Source organism: Staurois parvus, unplaced genomic scaffold, assembly GCF_062004578.1.
Source record: "Staurois parvus isolate SC_StPar_1 unplaced genomic scaffold, SC_StPar_1.0 ptg000257l, whole genome shotgun sequence".
Lineage (NCBI taxonomy): Eukaryota > Metazoa > Chordata > Amphibia > Anura > Ranidae > Staurois > Staurois parvus.
In genome coordinates this window covers 490,176-509,079 of record NW_028318053.1, presented here as the reverse complement: position 1 = coordinate 509,079, position 18,904 = coordinate 490,176, and the positions used below count along the sequence as shown (strand labels likewise).

Here is an 18,904-nt window from a genome sequence, read left to right as displayed (position 1 = left end):
ACACTTGTTGACTGCTTTTGGCTATGTCAGCCCATAGCCGTTTTTAGGGACCAGGTGGTCACTTTCATCTTTGGGAGAGCACACCATCATGTTCCAAAAGGATCCTCTCGTACTACTTTTGGGTATGAAAGTTCAGTACCCCAACCATCAATCTCTAGGACTGCCACAACTTCCTACCCACATTGGATCCTAATATCCCTGCTGGTGGCTTGTAGGGCCATTCTGAAGAAATGGACAACCTCTACTGCTTCAACTGTAACAGATGTGAAAAGAGAATTAAAAACTCTGCTATATCAGGAAAAGCTGGACTATCAACTGTTTCGCCATACCGCTGAAAAGCTTTTCACCTCCAGATGGCAAGCTTTTATAGAATCCACTTTTTCTACCTCAGAATTAATAACCCTCTCCACTTCTTTCTGGTACAATAAAGACCTACCATACCTCCACAAACACTTTAATAGTGACTGACTTCAGATGGGCAATTCAAATTAAATTATAAATATCAAATACCTGTTTTATAGCTCCATATAAATTTCTTTACAGGTATTAGCAATTACATTTGATACAGTTAATACTGATTTATATTAAAGCTAAGCTTTTTTGTGAGTTTTAGTGAATGTAATCAGCATACTATATCCTGCTCCTATTGTGTTTAGCAATCGGAAGACATGGAGGAAGAGGGAGGGGAGTGTCATTTACCATTGTGCATACGCCTACATGTGTGACGCTATAGTCACGCGGGCTGCACAGATTAAAAAAAAAAAAAAAAAGGAGGAAATGAACAGCTTAGAAGGGAACTGAAACTGAAGCATGCTCAGTAGATGACAACATAAAAGGACACAAGGGGGCGCCAACCTAAGTGCAAAAGTTTAAAACCATTTATTAAAATACAATAGCCTATAGCTACTTACAAAGGTAGGAGAATGATAAGCAAATATGTCTCGACTTGGCCAGTGGTGGGCCGATGGTGTCAGTCAGAGCCCTGGTCCCTTGGGATGGAAGCTGTCAGCTGTCAGCGGTGGGGACACTGGAGACCAGCACCGTAACCAGCATGGAGCGCACGGAAGTTCGGATCATTCTAACTGACACTATCGGCCCTCCACTGGCCAAGCCGAGGACTGACATACTTGCTTATTCTCCTACCTTTAGGCTATTGTATTTTTTTTTTTATATTAATTTTTATTAATTTTCACAAAGATATATATACATACAAAAAACATCACTGGAGAGAGAGAGAGCACATTGATGGTGAGATCTGCATGGTTATAAACATAATAATGACATATAGTTACATTGAGGAGGCCGTCAAAACTAAACATCTGTAGAAAGGCGGGAGGAGGAGAAATTGTCCCATGGGTGCCACACTGCCTCAAACACAGCAATCGTACAGGCATGTATAGCAGTCAGGTACTCCATCTGTCGCACATCAGCAATAAGTTTAAACAGCATTGACCTCGAAGGAGGTATAGAAGATAGCCAACACATAGGAATGCTTCTTCTGGCCGCAGTCAGAATATGTGTGTAGAGTTTCCTAGCCATTCTGGGAAGACCTGGAAATGGCAGGTTCAGTAAAAAGTACAGAGACTCAAAAGGGAGAGAGGTCTGCAATAACAATTGTAATAAAGAGAAAACCTCTTCCCAAAAAGGGACAATGGAACCACAAGTCCAAAAAATATGGAAAAGGGAGCCAATGTCTTTCCCACAACACCAGCAAGCAGAAGAAGCACTTCGATTAAAGGCATGGACAACCTCAGGAGTTTTGTACCATAACATCAAAATTTTATATGTGTTTTCTTTATAAACCACACAGACAGAAGATTTAGACGTGTTGTCCCAAATTTTCTTCCATTGTGTAAGGTCAATAACACATTGCAAAAACTGGGACCACTTGCGCATGTAGTGATGAGTGTCGCTAGCGAGGGGAGTAGCATCCATAAGAATTTTATATATATTAGAAACTATGCCCTTTTGATGTGAACCTTGTATACAGAGACGCTCAAAGGGAGTAGGATTCCCAAGAGTCAGCGTGGGGGATATAGTGGAGAAAAAGTGACGTATCTGGAGATATATATAAAAATGGTGGGAGGGCAGATCTTTTTTCTGGAGATATGAGAATGGTTGCAGCTTTCGAGTAACAGGTGACGAAGTTGGAAAAGTCTGGCCGTGACCCAAGGAGACATTTGGGGCACCGTCAGACTATCTAAAGGTTGGGGTTAAAAAGGATATTAATCAGTGGGGAGCAATCGGAGGGCAATGCAATCCTGGTTTTACATTTCTGCCATATACTCATGGAGAATTGCATAGGGCCAAGCAACAGACGGCAAATAGGGGAAAGGTCCACCTTCGAAGATGACCATAGGAGAGAGCAGGGATGAGTATGGGTCAATTGTAGGGATTCTATCTCAGTCCACAGATTAGGAGGGGATAGAGTGGACCATGATGTAAGGAAGCGGAGGTGAGTAGCGTAGTAATAGGTCAAAATAGCCGGTGCACCCAGGCCTCCTCTAGAACGCAGAGAAAGCAGTACACTATGTGCAATTTTATGTTGCTTATTATGCCAAATGAAATGTAGAAGAGATTTCTGCAGGGAGTGTAGCTTTCACATAGGGACAGGGAGGGTCGCAAATAAATACAAAAGTTTGGGAAAAACAGTCATCTTTATGACGTTGATACATCCCAAGAATGATAAGGGTAGAGTATCCCAAGTTTTCAGGGAACAGGAAATAGCTAAAAATAGGGGGGGGAGTTGGCGTCATATATTGAACTATAGGAGGAAGTAAGGTTAGTACCCAGGTATTTTAGAGAGCGGGTGCACCATCAATACGGAAAAGATTCTTGAAGGGATGAGAAGACAACTGGTGAGATATGGAGTGGGAGTGCTTCAGTCTTGGAGGTGTTAACCTTATAACCCGAGAAAGCCCCAAACTATCATAAAAGTTTATGCAGAGTTGGGAGGGAGATTTGGGGGTTCGAGAGTGTAAGAAGGATATCATCCGCAAAAAGGGACAATTTGTATTCACGACCATGAGACGTTATGCCTTGTATATCAGGATGGGACCGGATTGCAATGGCCAGTGGCTCCAAACAGAGAATAAACAACAGAGGAGAGAGAGGACATCTGACATTTGGAAAGGGGGCGAGAGAAAAGAGGCCATTCTGACCTGCGAGGAAGGATGAAAATAGAGGGCTTTCAAAGCTGCCACAAAAAGGTCCGTGGAAGCCAACCTTCTCCAAAACCATAAACATATAAGGCCAGCTGAGGCGATCGAATGCTTTTTGGGCATCCAAGCTCAATAAAATGAAGACCGGTTAACCAAGTCAACCAGATCAATAGATCTCCTGGTGTTGTCCGCTGCATGTCTGGCTGGGACAAAGCCTACTTGGTCTCTCTGTATGAGTTTGGAGAGGAGTTTAGACAGCCGATAGGCTAGGATCTTAGTAAAAATCTTGTAATCAGAATTCAGCAGAGCAATAGGATGGTAGTTATCTAAGATAGAATGATCCTTGTCAGGTTTGGGAATTACAGAGATGTAAGCATGGGAGAAGTCCGCTTGTGGAGTAATACACTTAGGCAACAATAGAAGGTCAAAAAACCTATCAAAAGAAATCTCTGTGAGAGGAGGGTGTTGGTCTGGGGTCAAACAGTTCTAGAGGGATTCATAATATGAGCCAAAAAGGGATACCATTACATGGGGATCATAAGTAGGGTCTCCATTCAGCTGGACAAGATAGTCCGGCACCGTAGAGGGGGATTGGGCTTTAAGTCTATTAACGAGCATATGGTGAGGTTTGTTAGAGAATTCATAGAATTTCTGCCTGACCCAGAGGAGAGATTTTGTGGACTTACAGGCATCAAGGGCCTTGATTTGGTCACGAAGAGAAGTTACTCTATACTGTCCAGAAATAGACGGTTTTGCAAGGAGTCTACATTCAGCCAGAGTTAACTGGCAGACTAGAGCAATCCTGGCACACTCCGAAGACTTCTTCAGACGAGAACCCATAGAGCAGGGGTGGCCAACCTGCGGCTCTCCAGCTGCTGCAGGACTACAAGTTCCATCATGCCTCTGCAAGTCAGTAACTTCCCATCTTTGCAATGCCTCATGGGAAATGTAGTTCCACAACAGCTGGAGAGCCACAGGTTAGCCACCCCTGCCATAGAGATACAAAGGCCATGAAATATCGCCTTATGGGCTTCCCATACGGTTGAGGTAGATGTTACAGAGCCTGCATTAAGTTGAAAGTACATATCAAGTCCTTAAGAGAGCTCGGTACGGAGATGTTCCGTGGATAAAAAGATCTCATTAAAGGGCCAATGGCCTGTTTTTGGAAACAAATTAGGGAATAACATGTTTAAGGTCAAAGAAGCGTGATCAGACCAGGTGATGGGATTAATATCAGAAAAGACTAGAAGAGGGAGAATAGGAGCTGTAATGAAAAAGTGATCTAGGCGGGAGTAACTGCAATGAGGTGTAGAGTAAAAAGTAAATTGTTTGTGGGTAGGATGTCGGATCTGCCAGGCGTCAAAGAGACGATGCTCCCTGATTAATTTGCGGAAGTATTTTGAGGAGGAGCCGCTTCGAAGGAGTGGACTCAAAGAGAACCTTCCTATCTTTGTGAGGTGAAAGGATTAAATTAAAATCACCCCCAATAATCATATGTGGAGTGGGGAAGGACCCTAATTTAGCGAGCGTTTGTGTGAGGAACTGTAACTGACCTGAATTCGGGGCATAGAGATTCATTAAAATAAGGGGGGTGTCACCGAGCATACATTCTAACATAATGAACCGACCATGTTGATCGACCTTGAAAGAAACACCCGAAGGGAGCAGTGTGTCCGAATCAGGATTGCCACCCCAGCCTTGCCAGATGGGTCGATGGCTGAATAGGATTGGGAAAAATACCTAGTGGCAAAACGAAAAGGAGCCTGTCGATTTAAAATGGGTCTCCTGGACAAAAATAATATCTGCTCCTGAGGATTGGAATTCCTTCAAAGCCATCCACCATTTCTGGACAGAGTTAAGGCCTTTAACATTATAGGATAAAAGTCGTAGAGCCATCACAAAATGACAATGAGTGTAGTAAATGTACCAGCAAAAAAGATAAAATGAAATACCATCAATGAGATTAAACAGAGAACTGATAACATTAATAGACAAACCAAAAAAATTACAATAAGGAACATAGATATCCGTATGGATATGAACTTGGGAAAGACATCGGCACCCAAGTCTTCCAGGCAAGTGTCTGGACGGGATCGGGGGCAACACGACAGCCGGAACATATCAATCGGCAAACCCGCCAAAAAAATACAACATAAGAAGGCACCCAGCACAATAATAAAATGAAAAAAAAAAAAAAAGGAGGAGGAAGAAGAGAAGGGAAAGGGGGAAGAGGGGGGAAAGGGAAGGGAAAAAGGGGGGAAGAAAAAGAGGGGAGGATGGAGAGGGGAGGAGGTAGGGATACAACCTCACAGAAGAACACCTCAAAGAAGCATCAAGCAGGATCATCGCTGGACCAAGGGGGGCGAGGGCGTGAAGAACGCTTCCAGCCCCTTACGAACTGGTGTCCAAATCTTGCTGGGGGTAGCGGAAGGACGAGACGGAGTAGATGATAATGAGGAATTGTCTTCCGGCAGTGGAGGTCGTCCCAGTTGCTTCAGGAAGAAGTCCACCTCAAAAAGATCACGTAGAATAACTTGGGAGTTATCTTTGGAGACAACCAGCTTGAAGGGAAAACCCCAGCGGTAAGGGATACGATGGTGTTGAAGATGCGTGGCGAGTGGCTTTCAGCGCTCGCCGTTTAGCCAGGGTAACCGGAGAGAGATCACAGAAGAGCTGAAGCCGGTCCCCTTTAAATTCCAGGGAAGGAACGTTGCGTACAGAGGCCAACAAAGCTTCCTTGCTCTCAAAAAAATTAAAGCGTACAATGACATCACGTGGTCTAGTGCCGTCAGCCGGTCTGGGACCTAAAGATCGGTGGGCCCTGTCCATGCGCTACTCCGCTTCTGGGACCAAGGGGGCGGTTGCAGTGAAGAAAGACAGGAGGTGTGGGCGAAGTTGGGAATCGGCAATGGATTCAGACATACATCGAATACGGACGTTTTGCTGGTGTTCCCTGTTTTCCAAATCTTCTTGTTGGAGCTGAATTATCCAAGGCCAACTTGCCCACTTCAGATAGTGGCGGTAATATTGCGCAAAAATACCTGCAATTTTTCTTCCAGTGTAGATATCGTGAGAGTAGATGACACATGGGAATTAGCGAGAGGGGATGGAGAAGGGCTCATCAAAGGATGCCCAGCTGTCCCCTCTACAGGGAGTGAGGAGGTTGGCTGCATTGTGGAGGCAGCTGGTGTAGTACCTCCGGCCGCCACTGGGAGCCCATCGGAGCTCGTCTGTGGGAGTGAGAAGGTTGGCTGCATTGTGGAGGAAGATGGAGGCAGCTGGTGTAGTATCTCCGGCCGCCACTGGGGGCCTGTTGGAACTTGTCTGCGGGATCCCAGCCGAAATTGAGGCCGGGGATTGCGGCCTATCAAGGAAACGCTGCAGAGGTGACACGGCCGCGGCTCACATGGTGGCGGGGAGGAGGGCTTTCAGCGCCCGATCTTCCCCATTATGAGGCTGGGGTCTGGAGTGCTGGGTGCCCTGCTACAGTGACTCACCCAGGGACGATTGTGGAGCAGCGGTGTGCCGTGGGTGAGTCTCTTAGGCCGGGGGATGAACGGAGCTCATAGGAATGCGGCCATCAACGTTCCCAGCTGCGCATGCGCCCCCAGGCTATTGTATTTTAATAAATAATTTTAATCCTCTGCACTTAGGTTGGCATTCCCTTGTGTCCTTTTATATTTCCTACAGAGTATTGCTTCCCTCTATGGGGAGCTGCCACTGCCATTGCCTCCAATATGGACTCAGTGGACTTCATGTGACATTTTTACATTTTATACAATTTTACATGGTTTATTGTTGCCCTATTGTTGCTACATTTGTTTATCCAGTTTTATCTTATCACAAGAGTTGCCTCTCAGCACCAATAATCCTACTGGTTCCTCAGTAGATGACAACAGCTGGTCTACACAGTGGAGGTTGCAGTGGAAACATAGAGAAGATGGGGGGGGGGGGGGGCAGCTGAAAGCAGTATCAACCAGGTATTTTTCACTGTACACAAAAAAATGCTTTAGTGGCTTTGTGAGTATGCATACTCTGTCATATAGTATGTAATGAGGGTTTTTCCTAGTCTGGGTTTAATGACAATTTAATTGGATGGCTAGCCTTCCCAGATAACCCAGCACTGGGAAGGCTGTAAAGTACTACTCCCAAGTTCAACAGACTGGATTAAGTCATGAGCACCATCACTGATTGTGGAGCAAAAGGCTTCCTAAATTCCCTTACTGAAAATCCTCTACTTTTCGCAAGAGTTTGGACTTGCAGGAATTCCAAGGAGCCCATTTGTTCCATGCAAACAAAATGCTGAGTTAAAACACTCTGGAGTGAAACTGGGCATATAGCACCACCTCAACGGAGGATACAATTAGACTCAAGATCCTTAGGCATGCACAAACTAAGGTCCTCCTTCAGATCCAAAGGGCCCTATCATGACAACTAAGCTCTGGTGTTGTGAAATGCATAGTCAAAGGCTAAAGTTGTAGAGAAGGTATGAGGGGGCAAAGTGATGACCCTAGTAATCTAAAGCTTCAACAATGCCAGAAATTCTGCCCATGACATTGTGGCATAAAATTCCTCACTAGACAAGATGGATGAGGCAGGCGTAGCCAAAGGGACAGCTGAATGACCAGAGCAAGGCCGAGGACATGAGTGGCCAAAAGAGGAGAGGGTAACAGGGCCCTGAAAATATGTACTACATATTGAACCAATCTGAACCCTTAACATTCCACTTATTGTCCACCATTTGTGAATAAATGTCCTCAATAGGATCTCACATGCTCTGCAGCAGTAGTGCGGGGAGGGAAAGAGAGGGGGTCTTAAATGCAAGAAAGAAGGGGCAGAGTGTGAATATGCAGAAACCTCCTTCAAATGCTTTTCATCTATGCAGGTTGAGGAAGCAATCGTCTTGGAAAAAAATCATAATCTTGAAGAAATCATCCAGAGAAACATTGAGCAAACCACTACAGTAAAAAGGTAAGTTTCTCTCAGTAGAGAGAAGCTGATAAAATAGTGACACAGCAAAAAACTGAGACTAGCTGGGAGGGGGGAGGTGTATAGGGGGAACGTCCATGCAGCCTTTTTGCCCAATCACCTAAAAGAAAGCTGCATAAAACCCAGCTGTAATGATTCCACATATTCTGCAGCATTAAAGTTGCCAAGTCAATTTGTTGGAGAAACATTCATACAGGCAAAATTTTTAAACAAAGGATTCCTTATTCCCAAAAGCAAATCATTATTCCCCAAACTCTGGTGTTATTCAATACAGACAATATAGAGGAATAAATCAAAAGAATAAAGGTGAATTCCATATCCTTATTACCATGCCAGATCATCCAAAAAAGTGATCTACATGGGTGCAAAAGGCTGATGGGTATCCGTGGACCCCCATTCTTGACTAGCTGATATTTGCTAAAGTCAATGCAGGTGGCTGCGGGGGTCTGATCACTTCCACATACATGCAGCATGGCGCTTGCCACAGCACTTATCCAGCTACTCTGTGAGCCTTGCAGGTCATTTCAGGTTAGAGGCAGGGAAGAGATCAAACAATTTCAGTTTTGAGTAGAAGTGTCAAATCCCAGAGGCAGCAGCAGGGTGAGCACCCAAATTAGGGACTCTGTGTCCCAATTTACATTCAGTACAGGCAGGCAGACAATGCTCTCTCTTGCTCTATTCTTCCTGAGCAGACAAGGCAGAATACACCTAAATTGAGACTAGGGAATTATGGCAGTGCTATGGGATCATTGGTCTTGGCTACAAAAACAGGTAGTATGTTGGTGAATTTGGAAGATAGGATGTATATATTATTAATATTATACAGTATTTATATAGCGCCAAAGGGTTTGCTCAGAGCTGTACATTAGAGTGGGGGGACAGTACACGAGACAATACAGTAACAATACAATACACGAGGGGTTCGAGGGCCCTGCTCTTTCGACCTTACAATCTAGGAGGGAGGGGGTAGAGGTAGAGGAGGAAGTGGCTGTGGGGGATGGAGTGGTAGGAGGAGTGGAGGAGAATGGCTGTTAGGTGAGGGTGGGGTAGGCTTCCCTGAAGAGATGGGTTTTCAGGGTGCGCCTGAAGGTGAGGAGGGTAGGTGACAGTCTGATGGATTGGGGTAGGGAATTGCAGAGGATGGGGGGGGAAGTCCTGCAGTCGGGCGTGGGAGGTGGAGACCAGGGAGCTAGAGAGTAGGTGGTCTTGTGAGGAGCAAAGGGCACAGGTAGGGTGGTATTTGGGTATCAGATCAGTGAGGTAGTTTGGGGCAGCGTTATGAATGGCTTTGTATGTCAGAGTTAGTAATTTGAATTTAATGCGTTGGGCAATTGGGAGCCAGTGAAGGGATTGGCAGAGGGGGGTGGCAGAAGTGGAGCAGTTGGTGAGGCGGATGAGTCTAGCTGCTGAGTTCAGGATAGTCTGGAGCGGGGATAGCATGTGTTTGGGTAGGCCAGAAGGGAGTTGCAGTAGTCCAGGCGTGAGATAAGGGAGTGAACGAGTTGTTTAGTGGTGTCTGGGGTGAGGAACATACGTATCTTGGAAATGTTTCGGAGGTGGAGCCTGCATGAATTTGATAGTGATTGGATATGAGGTTGGAAGGAAAGGTTTGAGTCCAGGGTGACACCCAGGACTTTGGCGTGTGGGGTGGGATAGATGGTGGCGTTGCTAGTCGTGATGGAGAGGATGGGGGGGGGGGGGCGCAGGCTGGGGGGAAAACTAGGAGCTCGGTTTTGGAAAGGTTTAGCTTGAGGAAATGGAGCGACATACATTTGGAGTCCCCATTTCTAACATATCAAATTGAAGATATCTGGGTTAAGAGTGCATTCCTCTTGATCCAGGTGGTAGGTCCAGTGTTGCAGAGCCATCTGAATGCTGAGCTCCAGGATGTTGATAGAGAGCCTAGATTCCATAGGTGACCATGTATACTGGCCCATGGGGAACTGGAACACTCCTCCTGAGCCTGAAAGACTCACATATGTTATTACGTTCCAGAGATAGGGAAGGAAATACTTCCCTATTGTTAGGAGTGGGCTTGAAATACACCAAGACAGGGAATTCCTTACTTGGCTAAACAGAAGCATGGGTAGGTCAAGAGAAGGAGCATGCTTGCTCCACGTCAACAAAAAGTTCTTGAATGAAATTGGGCAAATAATACAGCTTCAGAGGAGGCTACTATGAGGCCTAAAAGTCTCACAGAGAATCTTGTTGGATAATTTTCTCTTTGATCTCAATTCTTCAGCATGGGCTAAGACCCTCAGTCCACACTATTGCAAGCTGTGCAGCCTGAGTTTGCTCAGGCACAGCAGCCTATTTATTTGAATGGACTGCTTTGCCCACTTTTACAACAAAAAAAGGTGCATGCACCTTTTTGAAAACATGACTGCAGGGATGGTCTTTTTGACTTTGAACAGTCTAGGGTTCTTAGTGGTGTACCCCAAGGTTCAGTGTTTGGACCTTTACTTGTTAATATATTTGTAAATATATAGAGTCTGGGATTAAAAATCTTATTTCAGTGTTTGCAGATGACACTGAGATATGCCATGGAATAATGTACCTAAAAGGATGTCTCCAACTTACAAGCTCAATGCACTATTTAATTGGGCAACTGTGTGGCAAATGAGGTTTAATATTGGTAAATGTAAAGTTATGCACTTGGGGCTAAGAATATGCACGCATCTTACTTACTACGGGGAGTACAACTGAGAGAATCAATGGTGAATGATCTGGGAGTTCTGATAGATCATAAGCTTAATAATGGCATGCAATGCCAAGCTGCAGTTTCCAAAAGCAAGCAAAATGTTTTCTTGTATTGAGAGGTATAGACTCCAGAGAGAGAGATTATACCTTACCTGAAATATGCAGTTCAGTTTTGGGAACTGGCGAAAGTGCAGAGAAGGGCAACCAAACTGATAAGAGGGATGGAGGAGATCAGCTATGAGGGAAGATTAGAGGAACTGAATTTATTCTCTCTTGAGAAGAGAAGATTAAGGAGAGATATGATCACCATGTATAAATACACAGGTGCTCCATAATGTGAACTTGGTGTAGAGTTATTCACTTTAAGGTCATCATAGAGGACAAAGGGGCACTCTTTACGTCTGGAGGAAGAGAGATTTAATCTCCAAATATGGAAAGGCTTCTTCACAGTAAAAATGTGGATTAGACTCCCTTAAGAGATAGTTCTGGCTAGCTCAATAGATTGTTTTTAAAAAGGCCTGGATTCTTTCCTAAATGTACATAATAACTGGATACTAACATTCATAGGCAAAGTTGATCCAGGGAATATCTGATTGCCTCTTGGGGGATCAGGAAGGAATTTTTTCCCCCGGTGGAGCAAACTGGATCAAGCTTTATTGGGTGTTTTTTTGCCTTCCTATAAATCAACTGTGGGTATACGATTGTAGATTGTTTTTTTTTAAGTTTTAATAGTTAAACTATATGGACTATATGGTCTTTTTTTTAAGCGGACTAACTATGTAACTATTGAATGTCTGTTCCTAAGAAATGCAGAAAGCACTGAGGAGGTAGAGAAATGGGAACATGCAGACAGGCAACTTGGATGTCTACGGATGCCATGTATTCTCCTTGTCTCAGAGGCAAGAATCAACTTTCCAGACTCCATGCAAAATTTGGAACCTGAAGATATGGGATTGAGGGATTTTAAGTCCAGAATATGACAAATACCCCTGTTGGGCTTTGGTACTGTGAACAGGTTTGAAGAAAATACTTTGTGGGGTATGGTCACAACTACTCCCTGGGACAAGAGATGGTTCAAAACATTTTGCAAATCTGAATGTCCTTGAACAGTCTTTGGTTAACTGGAAAGAAGAAAGCATTGAAGGAGTAAAGTTCTGAACTATTAAACCACTGACTGAACCCCCAAGTGTAGGACTGGGCAAACTGTAACAGATGTCCCTTCATTCTTAGGAGTGAGGGCCCCTTACTATGGGAAGAGGGATTTGGGGAAGACTTGCTGGGCTTTGTGGTCCAAGTTTTATGCCAAAAGGACCCTAGGTTTGAAAGTTAAAGAATGGGTAGAGCGATTAGGTGCTCTACGTTTTTAAGAGGTAGAAGATCCTGAGGAGTGGGATCTGGGATCTTCCGCTGTGGAAGTAAAATCTTTTATGAATTGGTCAGTGACTCCCCAAACAGAAGCCTTCCTTGAAAAGGCATATGTGTGAGGTGTCGCTTACAAATGGTTTCAGCTGTCCAGGCTTTAGTGTATGTAATTCTGCACAAGTGAATAAAGATTATGGTCATTCTGGACATTTGTCCCATGACATGTTTTAGGGTATCCACACAAAAAAGCAGAGCAGAAGATAAATGCTGTAATTGCTTTGTTAAACCATGACCCTGGAAAGCAAAACCATGTTGGTTGTTCATTGCTCCAGTCCAGTTAACTGTCTGATATACTGAAATTACAAGAAGACATGGTTGCAGACTGAAATGTCAAGATCAACTACATGAATTCTGTTTAGTGAACCCTTTTTCCATTGGATAGATTTTGGGAGAAGTGAAAATTCTTTCTAAAGTGTTCCAATTGTCATATGTTGCAAATTCTATTTGTTTGTAAGCTAAAAAGGGGCATGGCGAGATAAAGAAGAATCAAGCTGCACAATGCCAAGACTTTTGTGGATGGCAGCAGTGAGCTTTTCCACATTAGCAACCATATTATGTAAAGCTCCCTCTTCAATGGGACAATCTAAGGGAGAAAAACTTCCACCAATGCCTCAACATCCTCTTCATTCCCTTTTGTGTCTAGGACAGGCATAACAGGATCTGACTCAGTTAGCGAAATGGCTGTAGGAGAAAAGGAGTGGCATTTTTTAACCCTGGGCAAAGGTGACTGTATTAAATCTATTACTTGTAAGAGGAATTGTGACATAGATGCAGAAAATTCAGCAGCTGTCGGGCAGAGAGCTTGTTGCGTGCCTGAAATAGAGATAGAACTGAATGCAGAGATAGGGGTTATGCCTGGTACACACTATCAGTTCAACCCAGTGGGCTGAACGAAAAAATAACCGAAGAGCATGGGAGGAGCTTGCTGTACTAACTATCCGATGTTTGTATAGCATCTCTCTGCTATGCTACTGTGTTCTGACAGGGGGGCTATCCCCCCCCCCGAAAACACACTGGTCAGCGCTCGCAGCCTTTGGCTGCCAACACTGATTGGATGCTGTGTTTGACAGAAACTGGCCGTTTGGACATGCTTGTGAATGGTTTTTGTTGAACCAGCCAATACTCGGCCTGTGTGTACGGGGCTTTAGAGTCTGCTCTTCCTCTAGTTCAAGAGATACATCGCCACTGAGACTGGGTGTGGTGCAGGAAAATACTCATCTGTGGCTTTGCAATGGTTTCCTTTTGCCTGGTCGCTACCTTAACTACATGTGAGGGTATTCCCCTGTGAGGTACCCACAGAGTAGGGTGTGGAATATAAGGTAAGCATGTTCAGAAGGAGAATACAGCAACTCAGGTTTAGACTGTCCTTTAACATGGTGAAACGGCAAGAAGTGCCTGAGTAATAAGGGTAATACTGTAGGTGGAAATGTTTGACCTGTGGTGTCACACGACACCTCGTCACTTGCCTGAGACTAATCTCTGAGTGGCTGAGTTTCAGCTCCAAATTGAAAAGGTTTCCACTGTAGTAAATACAATTCATATATAGCCCTGGTCTTTTATGGTCAAAAACATGCAGGGATGACCTTGTTTGATTTGTCCATAAGACTACACTGTAAATAAAAAGTCCAGGCATCACCTGTCTTTATGAACATACCCCTAATGGGGTCTTCAAGGTTTGGTTTCAATAGGGATGGACCATGTCCCTATACAGCATCCTGCAGCTGACTAAACACGCTGCACTAAGTGCACAGGTGAGTACCCATGCAGGTTCCAGTGCCCAGAGGAACCTTATAGACCATCCAAAAAACAAAGGATCCAAGTACAGCTCCTAATGTTTACCAAGGTTGTGCAGGTTTGAATGCACCGCTTCTGTTGGATGTAAGACAGTGAGCTAACTGAAGAATCTCAACATAAAATAATAAAGAAAAATAAAACTAGCGCAAAACTGAGAATTCACGGTGTGGGGTAGGGTTATAGAGGAGGCACCCAGTGGGCTTGTCCTCAAAAGCTTGCTAAAGTCCAATCACCTGAAGGTACAAGCCTATACCCCAAGGTCTATGAATACGTTGCCTGCATCCTATACTATACTATGAAGATAACTAGTTTATTATTTACTTAGTAATTTACACTGATACTTTAACATATACAGGCATGCATTATTTTGCTTAAAGCAAGAATAGATTTGATAAACTAGATCTGATACCAGGTGCATCAAGACTTACTTTTTTAGAGGTGCTGAATTCATAAATTACTTCTTTTTCCTCATTTCTCATTACAGGAATTTTGGGAATGCCTCCCACATGAAAATGGCTTCTAAGTACTGGTAGAAGATCAAAACACAAGTCCTCAATTTTTTTAAGAGCCTTCGTTATAATATCTTCATCAATACTGCCGTCTTTCACAACATCTGGAAGCAGCTCACAATAACCAATATTGTAGCAAGAGTCTTGACATTTCTGCATTTCTGTATCATTTTTTTCATTTTTTGTAGGTGCTGTGGAACAGTTTTTCATAGTTTCTATAACTGGAGACTCTGTGTCTAGTCGAAGCCTTTTGGCACTTCTAGGCATATGGAAGGCATCAGTAATTTGTTTACTTGGGGAACCAATGCAGCTGGGTTGCTGTTGATTCTCAGAACTGTTCAATTTGTCTTTACTACTGTCAACATTTGAACTGCCCCCAGTTTTTATAAATACTGTAGAAGTGGATGTAATAGATTTAAACCCAGTTATTTGGCTGACAGACATATTTTTAACATCTCTAGGCAAACTTCGGTTTAGCTGAACATTACCTTTTAGGATATTTAATGTTCTTGCTCGTGCAGATAATTCTGGGTACATTTTATCTAGAATTTTTACAGAATTTTCTTGAACACTGGTTGAAGAGCTACCAGATGCAGAAAGAGGAAATCTTCCTGGCACAGGGAGAGCATGTTTTGGTGTGGCAGCACAGAACTGCAAAGGAGAAGACAAAATTCTTCTGTTTGCTTTCTCAGCAGGTGAAGGGGTGATAAGCACTGGGGATTTTTGCCTGCTCCCATCAAATAAAGGAGACACTAGTTGTGGGAATGGAGTGCCTGGCAAAGGAGAAATCATGTCATCAAGAGGAGATGGTAAAGATGAACAACTTGAAGATGATAGAATAGGTGACAGAGAGTGTATACTTTTCGGAGGAGTTGCCAACAGAGGACCTAGCAAAGGAGGCAATGGGGGACCCATTTCTGATCTTACTTTAGTAATGGTTTCTGGTGAATGATCTGAGTTGGTTGAAGTATCAGCATTTGCAAGCACAGTTTCTCCCACATGTATATGCGGTAAACTTTGGTCACCTCGAGAAAGCTTTCGCTGATTGCTTTCTTTAGTTACAGCTTGACAAACAATATTTGTAGATTTTACCTTGTGAGACCTGTTGCCTTTTGTCCTTTTCTCTATGTTAAAAGCAGTCCCATGAAATGAGTCCTTTGAACCAACATGTAGCATTTTTAGATTTGTTCTCAGTTTATGTTTACCAGAAATAACTCTAGTATCGACTGAATCTTTAGGTCTTTCAAAATTCCATATGAAATTCCTACCTGGAAGTGTTTTTTTGCCCTCATTCTCTATAGTATTAAAACAATTTTGCCCAGTGTTATTATTGTCATATTGAATATTTTCAGATTCCAATTTTCCCTTCTGTTTTTCACATTCTTCTAAAGTAGTGGTTTCCTTTTCACCAGAGTATTGATCCCCATTATATTTACTATTATTTTGGTCATTTTCTGGATCTACAATTATGTCAACTGTAGCTAAAGATTTCTGTTTCACCAAGATGCTATTTTCAGTTTTTGAGGAAAGAGAGTCATATTCAGAAGTAACACATGTAGATAAGTCACCTGCACACTCCCTGTCAGCCAATTGAGTAATCATAGGCTGACATGCAGAGTTATTTGATTCCAAATGTACATTACAAACCTTCTCCTCAAAACTTTCTGAAGCACTCTTACTATATTTCTTTGCATTCACAGGGTTGTTGGAGACAGCTTTTGCGTAGCTGACTTTACGTATGAGAAAATTATCTTCTTCACTGCTATCCAAGGAAACAATACATTCATCTTCATTTGCATCTTTTTCTTCAGTAACTTTATTTAATACCTTAATAGACTCTGAACAGAAATCAAAATGTTGCTGGACTTCTAGAGGTAAAACAGCCATTTCTTTAGAAGAATTAAACTTCATAGTGAGGTTGTCATTGCTAGACTGCGAAGAATAAACAGTGTTCATTTTTTCCAAAGCGGAGTCCTGTTCAGTACAAATATCCTTTTTTGGAGTTATTCCTTTACAAAGATCTTTATTTATGATATCAAGCCGATCTCTGCTTTCAGGTACTAGGTCCACTGGCAATTTAATAAATTGTTGATCACACAGCTGAGGCATACCTTTTGCAGTCAAAATCTGTTTTCCTTCTAGCCCATTTAGGTACCCATCAGCGTTAGTAGTATCAAAATTTGAAGAAAGTGTGTTGTGCAGTAAACTAGTTGAGTGAGATTCACTGTGCCTTGCAGAGCATAATTGGTCATCAACAGCTTGACTTTGAGAACAGGTATCGAGCTGGGTTGCTATAACTGGTTGTGTATCTGCCACAGCTGCTTTTTGCTCTATAGAAGAGACCAGTGTATACAAATTTGAACTAGAGGAACATAGCTGAACAGTTTCTAGTGAACTTATTTTACACTGCTCAGTTACAACATGGCATGTGCTTGCACTATCGGATTCATCTGCATCATGTGTGGATTCTTTAGTTTTGACTGTATAAGTCTGCAGACTACTATGTATCTTTTCTTTACTTTCATCTTCCAATTTTTCCATGAAAAGGCATTTGCTATCCCTGCCAGCAACAGTTTCAGACAAAAAATTTTCTGTGTCTACTGTACTAGAGTCCGAATTAAAGGATGTTGAGACTGGCATGATCTCTAAGGAATCTTGCATGCCATAACCTAGTTCATTGTGGGTTGCTTTGTAACAATGCCCACCCTTGGCATTTCTTCTCAAAGGCAACATCTGCTCCAGTGAAATAGTTGCTTTTTGTAATTCCTGAATGTGTTTTGGGTCATTTTTATCCATTTTGTCAGTATAATACTGGTTTGTCAACTTGGTATCTTCAAACTGTACAACAGGTGTACTGATTGAATGCCCTAATTGTTCTTTAAGTTCATTAAGAGAAGGTTGCACTGTTTCAGCAGCAAAATACGTTTTACCATTCACTGAAGTGCCATTATTAGATTTTCCAGTATCTTCAAAACAACCTATTGATTGTTTGGAGTCTTCAAAGTTTTTGGAATCATTATTATACTGATGATTAAATTCATTTGAACATAGTTCAGGTTGAGCAGATAAGAGTAAATTATCTTGATCTCTGTCTATCATGGTAAAATTAGAATCATCCATATACTTTTCTGCACCTAAATTGTCGTTAACAGGATTCTCTTCAGCACTGGTTATATTGTTGGGAACATGGTTTTCTGCAGCAATAGTTATACTATACTCTTGGAAAGATTTTATAGATTTGTGTTTGTCAGAACTAATTTCATCAAGATTACAGTTATGCAAAGGAGAATCTTTAGAAAATAACATTCCACTAGCATTTGCAGATTGGTTGTGATGGACAGGCATATTACAACTTGTAGAAATGGAACCATCTTCTTTAGAACAATGCATGTTTTCAATTACCAATCTTCCTGAAAAATCCCCACCAATTGGGTGCTCCATCGCGATGGGCATGTCACCAATTGTACCAGTAGAGCTTTGCTGTAGTAATTCAACTTCAGGATTATTAATGCTGCTTAATTTTCTTACTGGACCGTTCTGGTTTCCATACCATGCTGAAGATTTTTCAAAGCGATTTGCTCTGTTGACAGCAGGATACAAAGTGTTATCCTTTTCTTTTGGATTTTGTTCTGCTAAAACATTTGTTGTCAATGTGTTACTGGCAACACCAAAGCTGACTTCAATCTGCATTGAAGACATTTCTATATCTTTTTCGTCGGTTTCCATTTCTGTAGTGAGATCATCCTTATAATTAGAAGGAAATTCAGACTGAAATTTAACTGTGGATATGCTGTCACTTTGCACATTTTTTCCAAACTCAACATTTTGTTTACAATTCTCTGTTACACTTCCTGTTTCTGGACATGGTAAAAAATTGGTCTGGTCTTGATCACAATTTGGTTTCCTTTCCAGCGTTGTACAATCTTTTGCTTTATTTTGCCCATAGGTGCCCTCATTATCACTTGAATCTGTAAATTCTCCAAACACACACTGCAAAAGAAGAAAATAAGTAAAAATTGTATTAGTCTTAGTGTCAGGTCTCCCTATAAAACTTGCAGAATACTTAACAGTACATTAGTGTGGTGGAATAATTGCTGGTTTGTTAGAGGAATACAGTGCTATACAAATTAGTTTTGTTGCAGTCTGATACTACAGTTGTTTAAGTTCATTTTTTCTCAATAATCTAAACTCAATACCCAATAATGACAAGGTGAAAACATAAATTTAGAAATTCCTATGAACTTATTGAAAAGAAAAAACTGAAATCACACATTAGCATAAGTATTCAGACCCTTGGCAACAACACTTGAAATTTAGCTTGGGTGCCTC

At 42.4% G+C, this 18,904-nt stretch overlaps 1 protein-coding gene across 7 annotated transcripts in view; it reads right to left on the bottom strand.

Moving 5' to 3' along the window:
- ICE1 (interactor of little elongation complex ELL subunit 1) overlaps positions 1 to 18,904 on the bottom strand; it is a 304,724-nt gene that overhangs the window by 161,156 nt on the left and 124,664 nt on the right. For all 7 annotated transcript variants that reach the window (XR_016313265.1, XM_089681035.1, XM_089681038.1 and 4 more), the window contains one exon: positions 14,495 to 18,565. Coding sequence is in view for 6 of the 7 variants with exons in the window: in XM_089681035.1 (XP_089537161.1) it covers positions 14,495 to 18,565 (4,071 nt within the window). In the remaining variant the exon portion in view is untranslated. The remainder of the gene's footprint in view (positions 1 to 14,494; positions 18,566 to 18,904) is intronic.